General features: G+C 41.8%; 1 protein-coding gene across 1 annotated transcript in view; it reads right to left on the bottom strand.

Moving 5' to 3' along the window:
- Positions 1-2,670: 2,670 nt before the first annotated feature.
- Positions 2,671-12,629, bottom strand: part of UPP2 (uridine phosphorylase 2) — a 34,821-nt gene continuing 24,862 nt past the window's right edge. The window contains exons 6-8 of the mRNA XM_082199376.1: positions 11,401-11,610; positions 6,506-6,652; positions 2,671-3,976 (exon numbers count right to left, since the gene is read on the bottom strand). Coding sequence (XP_082055502.1) covers positions 3,807-3,976; positions 6,506-6,652; positions 11,401-11,610 — 527 coding nt within the window. The 3' untranslated portion in view covers positions 2,671-3,806. The remainder of the gene's footprint in view (positions 3,977-6,505; positions 6,653-11,400; positions 11,611-12,629) is intronic.

Here is a 12,629-nt window from a genome sequence, read left to right as displayed (position 1 = left end):
AACCAGCCAGGAGACATTAATTGTTGACGAAGATCCAAAAGGTCAAGCATTCCAGTGACATGGAATCCATTTTGACGACCTTCATTTAGCCACACTTGTTTTTTGTTTTGTTTAATGCATAATTGCTTCAATAAAGCAGGTAAAAAGGCTATAGGGAGGTTGCAAATGTACTTTGTAAAAATCTGAAGAAAACTAAGAGCATTTTTCGTCATGGTCAGCCCAGTGATAGTGAATTTGACAAGGACATAGTTTAAATCTATAACCTATTAACTACAAAATCGTTAAAAGTATCGCACCATCAGACAAAGCATATTATCGTAACCCATACATTCTTCTTTTTGCAAAATATGTCATTGTCCCCCCATTTCCTTTTGGCTTATCTGCTGAACCTTAACATTCTCTTCACCATGACATAATTCCATATGGTACTGCTGCCATCTTGTCCCGATTGCTGGGTGAGGTGTGCCGAAAAGAAGATAACATATGGAGGAATTAGTTTTTCACTGGCACTGGCGAGTTAATGATAAAGTGTGGGGGTTATTTTTTTAAAAGTACAGCGTACTCCCCCAAACCTTGGGAGAAAGCTCTAAATTCATGCACTCTGTGAATTGTGATGGATGCTTTGTTCTTTGCAATTCACTGTACAGAAATTACAGTTTTCATTGCAGCATGGCACAGTTGATTACTGCAATAATCTCTGACTTCTGCAGTGTAGGCTCTGAGGTCTAGTTTAGATTTCAAATAAGAAAAAAAAAGTTTTATTTCTGTTCCTAAAATAAAGCACTCCCATTTTACCCACTGATCTAGAATTAAAAGATCTGCACCTGTGGACGTTTCCATAGCTGCCCCCAAACAAATGGCCTAAACATGCTTCCTGGGTATTTTGCAATGGGGAAAGCACTGAATCATAAAACCAATTAAGAGAGGTGGAAATATCAGCAGTGATTAAGTTCATTATTCTAAAACTCTGGAAACGAAAAGGAAGGAATGTACTGTACTACACAACAGGTAACTAGTAGCCCTTGATTATTCCCTCTCTCTGTGCCCCTAGTGGTCTTAGCCCTTAAAGCAATCTAGTTCAGCCTTACAGATAGAAAACGCTATGTTTACTGAGAGAAGGAATTATCAACAGCCACTACTTCCCTGCTGGGTGACAGTCAAATGACTACTGCATAAGCTGCTTCCAGCTATAGCAGTGGTGGGGAACACTTTTCAGCCCAAGGGCCACATTCCCTTCTGGGGGACATATGCCAGTAGTGGGTGGGGCCAAAATCAGCAAAGTAACAGATGTGACACTTTTCTACAGCAGCCTACATTCCAGTCAAAAGTCACAGCCTTCTGTGCGCACACACAAGCACTTCAGGAGGGCATGGAGCAGGAGCAATGGTGGTTTGACCTTGTGCATGGCTCAGGGAGAGTCCTGATGCTTGGACAGAGGGGCCTGGAAGGGCACATTTGGCCCCTGGGCGTCAGGTTCCCCACCCCTGAGTTACAGCCATGAGCAATGATTGATGATGTTGTTTCAGTGCTACTAGGTTTCTCCATCTCCTGCCTGTTTAGACCTGTAGAATGCTTCAGTGTCTGTTGGCCGTCATCATTTCAAGGGTCTGACAAAGAGTAGACAACAGCATGCTGTTTGGTACGTGTACTTTGGGGTAAATAAAATAATAATAATAATATATAATAATAAATTATTTATATCCCACCCTCCCCAGCGGAAGCCGGGCTCAGAGCGGCTAACAACAGTAAAATAATACAGCATTCTAAAATCAATTCATTATAAAATCAGTTCAAATCAAATTGATGGCAACCATTGGGCTAGAGTTCTGTGAAGAATTACGAAAGGAGGGGGTCAGGCTGTGCCTTGGCCAAAGGCCTGGTGGAACAGCTCTGTCTTGCAGGCCTTCGGAAAGATGTCACGTCCCGCAGGGCCCTAGTCTCTTGTATAATATAATCAATATTCCAAGAAAAAGGTACCTGCCCTTTACATCACATTTCTGCCACTCCCTGCCTAGCTAATTCTAGTCATACTTTTCTATGTATGCCAGCTTATAATCATTTAATGATAAGGTGTGGCTAAGAAATTGTTAAAATAAATGGACAGAGTGCCAAAATTCACCTTCTAAATGCAGCCTAAGTGAGGCGTATCTCTTACTGTAGAAGAATGCATTAACCCAAGAAAACATTAGTCTTTTTTTGTGTGACACCACTGCTCTGAGGCAACTGGGCTACTTTGGGGCTGATGTCATGATTTAAAAATACCGTCTGGCCTTGATTCATAGGAAGCAGTGTCTTCAGGGTGCAACTTGATAAAAGAGATGTCATGAAAAATTTGGACTCCTGTTTCACCAAAGCTATTAAACCTATATGTGTAGTTAGAAACTTGTTTTGCTGGTGGTTCCAGACTGTTGCTATTTTTGGGTGAGATTCAATCACATACCAACAAATTCAGGTTGCACAACAGAAACTGATGTGGTGCTTTTGCACAACAAACCCACTTTCTCCAAGAGTCCAACAATTGAGGATTTGAACCTGAGTCTTGTTACTGCTAGTCCGACAAAGGAGATTAAAGTAAGGGAGAGAATAAAACTCTAGAATATACTAAACATCTTTTTTGCAAGTGCCATAATATGATTTTGTGCCCCCCTCTGTCTTTTAAAACATACTATATTAAAGATTTCATGAATATTTATTAGATAAACGATCACTCCCCACCCCAACAGTTTTTCCTCTTTCTCTTTTAAAGTCTTTATTAACCAATTTTGCAGAAGTGTTAAACAGATGTAATGTGATATATTAAACAATGAAGTATATAAATAATTTAAGCTTATTACAAAGCAGCACAATCTCAAATGCAATTGCACACAGCAGTTTAAAAAGCAAATAGGTTATGGAAAGAATTGGACTCCTAAGCCGGCACAAGGTACACTTTTTACATTTAGAAAAAGAAGACAATTCCTCATGTGAGTTCAGATAAGCAAGCAAATATGAATACAGTACTTGTCGGTAGTAATTTCTGATCATATTTTCTGAATCCGTAATGCCTCCTTTCCCTTCCATTTTTTGGGTTCCTCTGTCATCATGCAGCTCATCACCTGGTATTTACTGAAACGCTCAGGTAGAAATCAACATTAAAGTGCTACATATTCAGCTAGGATCACAGTATAATCAACCAGGAACATTTTTCTGTGCTGCTGCGGAGCTGCTATACATTGACATGTTCTGTCTAAACATTTCCAGGCTGTTTGATCAATTTCTGACAGATGTCTAAAATGAAATGTTACCCCACTGTGTTGTAGGATAATATTCTAGCCTTTCTTCACAGGTGTGCTGAACAACAGTAACACGCAAGAGCAGTAGATTCGCTTTTGAGCCAACTGGGAAGTAATCTCTGAGGTACAAGAGTTAGCTTGGCTCGCTATTATAAACAGCCCTTAATGATAACTAAAGATACCTTTCACTGGCTGCTTTAGCTGACACCCATAGGCAAAGCATTGCCAGATGCATGGCATGAGAGAGCTCCGTTCAGATATTTGTGCAATGAAAAGGAACTTCCTCATGACTTTTGGATTGAAGGCTTGTCAGTAGATTATAGCAGAGAAGACTGACTTGTGGCCCTCCAAATATTCTTGGACTCCTATCAGTTCCAGCCAGCATGGCCAGGGAATGATGGGAGTTGTAGTTCAACAATATATGGAGGGCAGCAGGCTGGTCTAGACGTTGAGACTTAAAAGACAATCTGTGTGAGAGAGACTCAGAGAGAGAGAGAGAGAGAGAGAGAGAGAATATCCCATTTCGTATCTGTTCTAGATGACATCTTCTGATAATCCATTAGGGTTCCATAATCCAAGGCATTTTCTGATGAACAATGAAATCAGCTGCTGAGGTCGTTGCTGGTAATCCAGAAGAACTTCGTGAGGTGCTGTGATTTGGTCTCCTTCAAGCCGATTAAGCAGAGTCACACAGACGACTGCAGCTAGAAGCCAGGTGAACAGGAGAAGGTAAAACAAGATGTTCAGGCTTGTTTTTTTATTTCAGATACATAGACCAAACGCAATCTTCCCAGAGATGGTGACTGGAATCTAATTTTATTTGTTTGCAGCCCGTTTGTTTACAACCAATCTGTCTTTGCTACTAGCCTCCCCTACATCTCCCAGAAGGAAAAGGAAAAGCTTTAACTTGAGAAAGGGGGAGCGGGTAACAGTTGGCAACAAAGGTCTCTTTTACAAACAAGTGGCTCCATGTGGCCATGGGCATCGCCGGGGGGGGGGCAGAGAGGGGCAGCTGCCCTTCAATAAAAATACATAGCTGACTGAGGTTCTGCCCCTCTTTAACAAAAGCCCCCCCCCCAATCCTTTCTGTGCCCATGCACTGCAAATGCTGTGCAGAGCATCATTTCTCAGCTGGGAACCATTGACCATATTTCCTTGCAGAAACCAATGAGATCCTCTGATGTGTGAAAGGGGCTTTAACTCCTTCCCAAGCATAAGGCATTTTTGCATTTTTTTAACTTCTGGGAAAATGAGTGGAGGACAACAGGAAGAAAGGTTTAGCCATTTGGGCTTTTCAAACATTGTCAAATGATTTTTTTAAAAAAAAAATCTTCAAGGCAAACTTCGTTATTGATGGAGCATTCTTCTCTCTCTCTGAGATTGGACCTTCCAAGTTCTTAAGCACACTGAAATAAATCAGTGAGGGTAGGCAAAAGTTGCTCCCATGAGGTGCTGTTTTTCTTGGTGAGGGGAGGTACTGTGGAAAATCAGTGGAACTGGGGGAGGGGATGCATCCTTTTAAAAAAGACAGATTTGCCTATGCTAATTTATGTCATCAATGGAAATTTAGAGCAAATTAACAAAATTTAATACTGTTCTGCAGTCCAAGTTTGCGAACTGATAACAGGTAGCACCGAGGTCCCTGCTCTCCCTTCTTATTGCTGTTCATCTTTAAATTAAATCCTTCAAACAGAAGATGGTCCTCTGCAAAGTTGCACACATTGCCACCCTAGCTATTGACTGTAATGCAAAAACTGCACCCTTATTTGGCATTCCTTACCATGCCACTACTCTTAAAGAAACTGGCAGCCTTCATAGCTGCAGTTCAGTTATAATTGGTAGAGGTCATCAGTGTGACCTGTAAACAATTATAAACCTATTTTCCTCGGTTGCCCTAATACAGCCGCATAAGAAAACCCCATAATAAAAATCCAACGAGGGTTGTGATTCCAAGAGAGGTATGGAAGGGAATGCATAGCACAAAGAAATTCTTCCTGAAATGCTCTTGTTAGTAGTTCAAATGTAAGCTCTGGCCAGTGGATCTTTATATCTTCAGCTTTTAAAAATAGCTTGAATAAAAACAGTGAATGCAACCTCAAGAATGTCAGGAGGAAGAGGGTTGCAAGGAGGAAGCATCAGCAAAGGAGGGAAACAATTTTAAAGCTATAAAACGAAACAACACACACACACTCTGACATGAAAGTCTTAGAAAATTTTCACAAGCTGGCTTGAAATGTTTTGGTTTTTCTAACATCATTAATCCACTCCCCCTTGGGTACAATGCATCCCAATCAATCTCATATAATTGATTTATAAAATCTGAAAAACCATCATTTCCTTTAGGGAAATGATGGTTTTGAAATAATTCTCAGTATTATTCTTGGATCTATGGATCAGATTCCAGAAAAGAGTAGAGGATTTATGAGTTCAGTTGCTGTGATGAAGCTGCTTATTTGAACTGAGGTCTCAACAGCTGCCTGAGGGTGCTAAGAGCTTGAGGGAAGCGATTCTAGCCTAATTTTCTCCCTGCCAATAAAATAAGAACAAAATTTTGTGATCTTGTGTACAGATAATTTTTTGAGGAGGGAAGAGAAGGAGCATTCAGTCATATGAACCTCCATTTTCAGTAAGAAATAGTATCATTCAGACGTCGTATGGCAAAGAAATTCACTTTAATACATATTCCAAGTCAAATCTATCAGATTTGTGTTTTCTGAAATAATATGCACACAGAAACACAGCCATCCTGTTATTCCAAGTTCTGTGATGCAGTTCTCTATAAAATGTTTACAAATGTTTCATATATTATTGAGAAGGATGCATGATAAGGAAGATATTAGTGAAGATATTTCTGTGTAGGAAAATTGCTTGCAAAAATGTGTATGTCAGCCAAAACTGCATACACAAAAATGTGTTTATTATCCTGGTGAATTTTCTTGAGGATTTTTTTTTAAAAAAACTGCAAATTGGTGCAAAATGTGGAGAACTGAATTTAAGATTAGAAAATGAGAAACGGAGAGAACTCAAAATGACAGACGCTTCCATCCCTCAATCAGACACAAGTATACTGTGTCAGTGAAGACAGGGCCTTAATTATTCACTTTAGCTAAAGATGGTGGACAGTCACAGTGCAGTGAAAAGCGCTTTGTGCTTCTCAGAGAAGAGGGTTGCAAGGAGGAAGCATCAGCAAAGGAGGGAAACAATTTTAAAGCTAGATCTACCCTCTGTCTTACCTTTAAGGCCACAAAGCCTGCACATAGCAGCAAATACAGTAGACTCCATTTCTATGTTTCTAACTCCAGCATTGTAAGCTCTTTTTAAGTACTCCAGCTTTTTTTCACGGGAGAAGGAACACAACGCTCCATCTAATCGTCCCTGACCTTAGAAGGAAAGAAAAGGAAATGTAAGTATTTTATACTTCCATGTGTTGGCAGAGTTGACTGCAGTCTCAAAGAATGCTTTCTTCAGAAAACCCAATTTGCCAACGGTATGCTTAAACGAAAACCTCAGGAATTTTTTATTTTAATAGCATGCGCGTTGAAATATTAATACCTCATCTGCCATGTATTTTTTAACATTCCAACAAAACAGCGCAAAAGAGGCATATAAAAATGCGGAGTCTGAAAACATTGTATTACTATGGCGAAGATTCAATAAATTAAGGATAATGCGCTCTGTTATCCTGTGCAGAGGAAAGCAGCACAAAACAGTAATGAAACAACAGTAGCACCAGTACACTAGAAGACAATAGCATTGTATCCAATGCTGGGGAGCCCACAAAACACAATCTCTATTTGTTTTACCACTGTTCTGCTTTATGGCAGTGAACTGTTTATTGGCTGAGATTTCACAGGTGGGGGAGACAGAAATTTGGTGGTTATATAGCCACCCACCTGATCTGAGAGGTATGTGCCACTTAGCTAGTATGTACTGGCTAGCAGGTGGTTTGATTTGGTAATGTTCGCCAGCATGACTTTTAACGTTCCTAACTGGAGCAGCATGTATTTTCACACTTATTGAGCCAGGAGGTGGTGCACTGCGTGCCCTTGCATTATATGCCCCAATCTCCTGCTGCTTTTTAACCCTGTAGTGAGGAAAATACAGCACCAAGCTATGGTGTAGGGAAGGTGGGAACATCTGTATTGAAATGCAAAGTTTTAAGCGCAAATAGTATAAAATGTTTACATATGCATGGAAAGAAATATTATTAAATGCTCTGGGAAGTAGTTTCTTTAATTAGTGCCACCAAATCTTTGTTGTTGTTTAGTCGTGTTGAACTCTTCGTTGAACTCTTCCACTGCCTCCCGCAGTTTGGTCAAACTCATGCTGGTTGCTTCGAGAACACTGTCCAACCATCTCGTCCTCTGTTGTCCCCTTCTCCTTGTGCCCTCAATCTTTCCCAACATCAGGGTCTTTCCAGGGAGTTTTCTCTTCTCATGAGGTGGCCAAAGTATTGGAGCATCAGCTTCAGGATCTGTCCTTCCAGTGAGCACTCAGGGCTGATTTCCGTCAGAATGGATAGGTTTGATCTTCTTGCAGTCCATGGGACTCTCAAGAGTCTCCTCCAGCACCATAATTCAAAAGCATCAATTCTTTGGCAATCAGCCTTCTTTATGGTCCAGCTCTCACTTCCACACATCACTATCTCACTTCCATACATCACTACACCAAATATTAGTTCCTCATAAAAATAAAGTATACTGCAAGGGATCTCATTCTGCTTCATTCCTATATGTGATGAATTTGGAATCTGTCGCCCTCCAGATGTTTTTGGACCTCTGCTCCTGTCAGAGCCAGCCAGCATGGCCAGTAGGGTCAAGTGTAATGGAAGTATTGTAATAGCACGACAGTTACCTCATTTGTACTCTACACATTTTATAGTCTTAGTTCTGTGTATCTATCCATAAGATTGCATTGCCAATTATTGTTTTAAGTAGAAGCTGGAATCTAAGGGCCTGGCTACACAATGCAGTAGTGGCTTTCTTAGCAGCCATGTTGTGGGAGATTCTGCCCCCCCCTGCTAATTTCTATGTGGGGCAGGTGATTTTTCACATAAGCCTCCCTTCTGGTGCCACCAACAATAATGTCCCCCCCGCCGCCATTTAATGTTTATAACAGACTCTGTGATTGGCGATCCCACCAACAGCACACTATCTAGTTAGGCTACTTGTTAATGAGAAGCATAATAAGCTGTGCTTATTTTAATTGTAAGTAATATTTTTGAATATGCCAAGCACATACCTTCATTTTGTACTAAACCTGGGCAATCCATTTCATTGTGTTTTCATTTCTGCATTAATCCTCTGAAATGGCTTTGATAAAATGTGGCCTTGAGCAAAACCACAGATGGCTGTGCTTGCAAACAGATCCAACAGTTTATAAATAGGCCTCAGATTATTAATTCTCCATTTATTCTGTTTCATCCACTTTGCAAACAGCATTTAATTGCCTCCAAAGAAAAGGTTCTAAGGTAGCACAGAGGCGCTAATGGTTATTTACATAAATGCCACACTTCTTGACATTTTTCTTCTGTAAAGTAATTTTGGAAGCTATAATCCTGTCACAGGAAGTAACTAGAGTGTAATCCAGCTGCTAACATGATGTTATGATTATTGACAAGGGACTATTTTACTTTAACTGTTTAACACGATATGGTCGTTTCTTACAGAATGACAATGAATTTGTACAAGTTGTTGAGGATGAGGGATGGATGGGCAATTGTTATCAAGGGAACCTTAGATTTTTCTAAGGAAGAAATGGGAAGTTGGATTCACTGTCATGGTGTGTGTGTGTGTGTGGTGAGAGAGAGATTTAAAAAAATAAAGATTAAGAAAAAGAAAATACGTTATGAGAAAACCACAATGTAAAACAGCAGAAAAAACAGCAGCAGCAGCAGCCAAAAACTTTACCATATAAAAAACAAGAGGGTCGTCCCCCCCCCCCGGTGTCTACAGGGGGATGGGGAGTGTCATTGTCCGGTGAGCTTCCTTTGGGAGGCCATAGCTGAAAAGACCTCTGCCCTACGGATATCAGCATCATCCCTGATGGTGGGGCGACACATGCTGAAAGGCCTCAGCTGATTTTCTTTAAGGGTTGCTGTTTTCCCCAAACTAACTATGAACGATGAGCCAAGAACAGACCTTGGTTATTGCTTGTTGGCTTGCTTGGGGCAAGGCAAACAAGGCCAGGTTTGGATGTCTCAACAAGCCAGACTCTGGCTTATTTTGTCCATGGTGGCCAGCAAGTGGACCATGGTTTAATGTGAAATGAGAACCAGGCTATTGTTTGGAAAGTATGTTACATTACTGAAACCTTATAAACTTGATTCTAATATGCTTGGCACTTTAGACCCACTGTGGTGTAGCGGTCAGAGTGTCGGTCTAGGAATTGGGAGACCGGAATTCAATTTCCACTCGTCCATGAAGCCCACTGGGTGACCTTGGGCCACTTCCTGCCTCTCAGCCTAACCTCCCTCACAGGGTTCTTAATTAAGTGATTAAGTGAAGATGGAGAGAGCCATGTACACCACCTTAAACTCCTTTTAACAACTATATAATACTTTCCCTTTAGATCACTTTTCACTTGCAGATGAGACTCCACATTATGTAGTAACCAAAAAATATACAGTCTGTGGGCGCTTGTTCAAACAGCTACCTCCAGGTATGGTGAAAAATTCAGTATTCATTTATTTATCTGATAAACGTTCGTGGTTGAATTTGATTTCACCCCATTATGACACATCTAAAGTAATAAGTAACCATAGAAGAATTAAAGATAACTGTTGCCTCATTTTCCTTCAAAACAATTCTTTCAAGAAATATTCTGTAAAAACAGGAGAGGCAGAATGCTCCTCTCAAATATTCTCAAAGGTAAAGCCGGTCTCCCCAGGTTTGCGGAGAGCTGCTCGAAGCTCGAAGCCTGGGGCGCGCTGAGCTCAACGCGCCCCAGGCTTCAGGATGCAGACAGCTCTCCGCAAGCCTTGTGAGAGCTGCGCAACTTTGCGCCGGGCTCCCACGACTTGCGGATGTCTTCCTGAAGCCTGGAGAGCGAGAGGGGTCGGTGCGCACCGACCCCTCTCGCTCTCCAGGCTTCAGCAAAAGCCTGCATTCACCCCATAGGACACACACACATTTCCCCTTCATTTTTGGAGGGGGAAAAGTGCGTCCTATAGGGCAAAAAATATGGTATATTTCATTAATCCTTAAAAATTAAGGAAAAATTACTACAGTTTATTCTAGTGGGTAAGGAAAGTAGGTAAAGAAAGTTAAAAAGGTAAAGGTAAAGGTACCCCTGACCAAAGGTCCAGTCGTGACCGACTCTGGGGTTGCGCGCTCATCTCACTCAAGAGGCCGGGAGCTGGCGCTTGTCCGAAGACAGCTTCCGGGTCACGTGGCCAGCGTGACGAAGCTGCAGCTGGCGAGCCAGCACCAGCGCAGCACACGGAAATGCCGTTTACCTTCCCACTAGAAAGCGGTCCCTATTTATCTACTTGCACTTTGGGGTGCTTTCGAACTGCTAGGTAGGCAGGAGCTGGGACCGAACGACGGGAGCTCATCCCATTGTGCGGGGATTTGAACTGCCGACCTTTCGATCAGCAAGTCCTAGGCACTGTGGATTAACCCACAGCGCCACCCGCAGTCCATGAAAGTCCGTGAAAAGAAAGTTAGTTCTGCATAAACATGCATAGAATTGCTATTTAAGTCCAACTGTGTTCAGTGAAGCTTATTCTCAGGCATTACCGTCAGTGGAAGCAATCCCATGCACACTTACACAGAAGTAAGCCTAACTGTTGAATTTAGTGGGAATTGCTTCTGTCCTAAATGTCTTTAAGACTGCACTGTTGTTTATTTCTGTTTGTTCTACAACATTTAAGGCTCTTATCTTATCCTAGAAGTAAATCCCATTGGGTGCAATGGTACTTACTTCTGAATACGCATGTATGGGGTTGCTCTTTAAGTTATCTAAAAGACACAATGATAAAAGTAACCATAAGCCCGTAGACAGCACCAGACAAAACCTGGCAAAGCTGTGTCATGACCTTTATAATGTTTTCATATCCTAACCTCCCACTTTTAAGTTTGGGATTAAAAGAATGAATCATTAAGTGTATAAAGCAGTTCCCACTCACCCTCATAAAAATCATCAGTGCACATTGTATGGCCAATGAGGGATGGGAAATCCTTAATCTGTCTGCTACATTCAAGTAGTTCCTCAGCAAGGTCTCGATCAAGTTCCGTGCTTCGCGTTACCACATTGTCCAATATCACCTGCTCAAACTGCGGCTTAAAAAATGAATCAACAGCTGTGTCTGTTATGACAACAGAGCCAGGCTCAATCCCTGAAATCAGAAATGGGGATAAAGTTCAAAGACTGCATTAAATAAGCCCGCAATTATACATTATAGGAAGTTTGATCTCGGTGATCATGAACATAACAAAACATTTGGGTAGTCAGCTAAGTTTCTGCAAGAAATAGACTGGCAGGAGGTTACATGCCATGTGGGAGGGAAGTGATTGAATTTTCATAGAGGTGGAACTGGATACATCCACACCTTACACTTAAAACACACTTATACTACTTGTTAAGGGACGCGGGTGGTGCTGTGGGTTAAACCACAGAGCCTAGGACTTGCTGATCAGAAGGTCGGCGGTTCGAATCCCCGTGACAAGGTGAGCTCCCGCTGCTCAGTCCCTGCTCCTGCCAACCTAGCAGTTCGAAAGCACGCCAGTGCAAGTAGATAAATAGGTACCGCTCTGGCGGGAATGTAAACGGTGTTTCCGTGCGCTGCTCAGATTTGCCAGAAGCGGCTTAGTCATGCTGGCCACATGACCCAGAAGCTGTACGCCGGCTCCCTCGGCCAATAAAGCGAGATGAGTGCTGCAACCTCAGAGTTGGCCATGACTGCACCTAATGGTCAGGGGTCCCTTTACCTTTTATACTACTTGTTTCCCCTTGCTTCTGCTCAAAGAATTCAGAGAACTGTAGTTTGTTGCTGCCTCACATCCTTAACAAACTACAGTTCCAAGGATTCTTTGCTGGGTGTTTGTGTGTGCGTTTTAAATGTATGGCGTACACACAGCCATTTACTCAAAATGTTACTCATGTGTACCACCCCAGTTATGAAGTGTATATAGGGCATTCTGGTCCATGACAGTGATTGTCATCTATCAGGTCTTTAAAAGTGACATATAATTCTCGATGTCATTCAGATAAAGCGTGTTCTCCTTCATGGAGAGCACGTGTTGCGGTGGGGGCCGCCAGGACACTCCAATGTTGGGGGCGGGCTAATTGGCCACTGATGCGATTGGGGCTTCTCTTGTTGTTGGGAAGAAGTTAATGTTGCCATTTGTTGATTGA

This window comes from Podarcis vaucheri, assembly GCF_965113315.1.
Source record: "Podarcis vaucheri genome assembly, chromosome: 1".
NCBI lineage: Eukaryota > Metazoa > Chordata > Lepidosauria > Squamata > Lacertidae > Podarcis > Podarcis vaucheri.
Note: the sequence above shows the minus strand (reverse complement) of the source record. Positions and strands in the feature narration are given on the sequence as shown.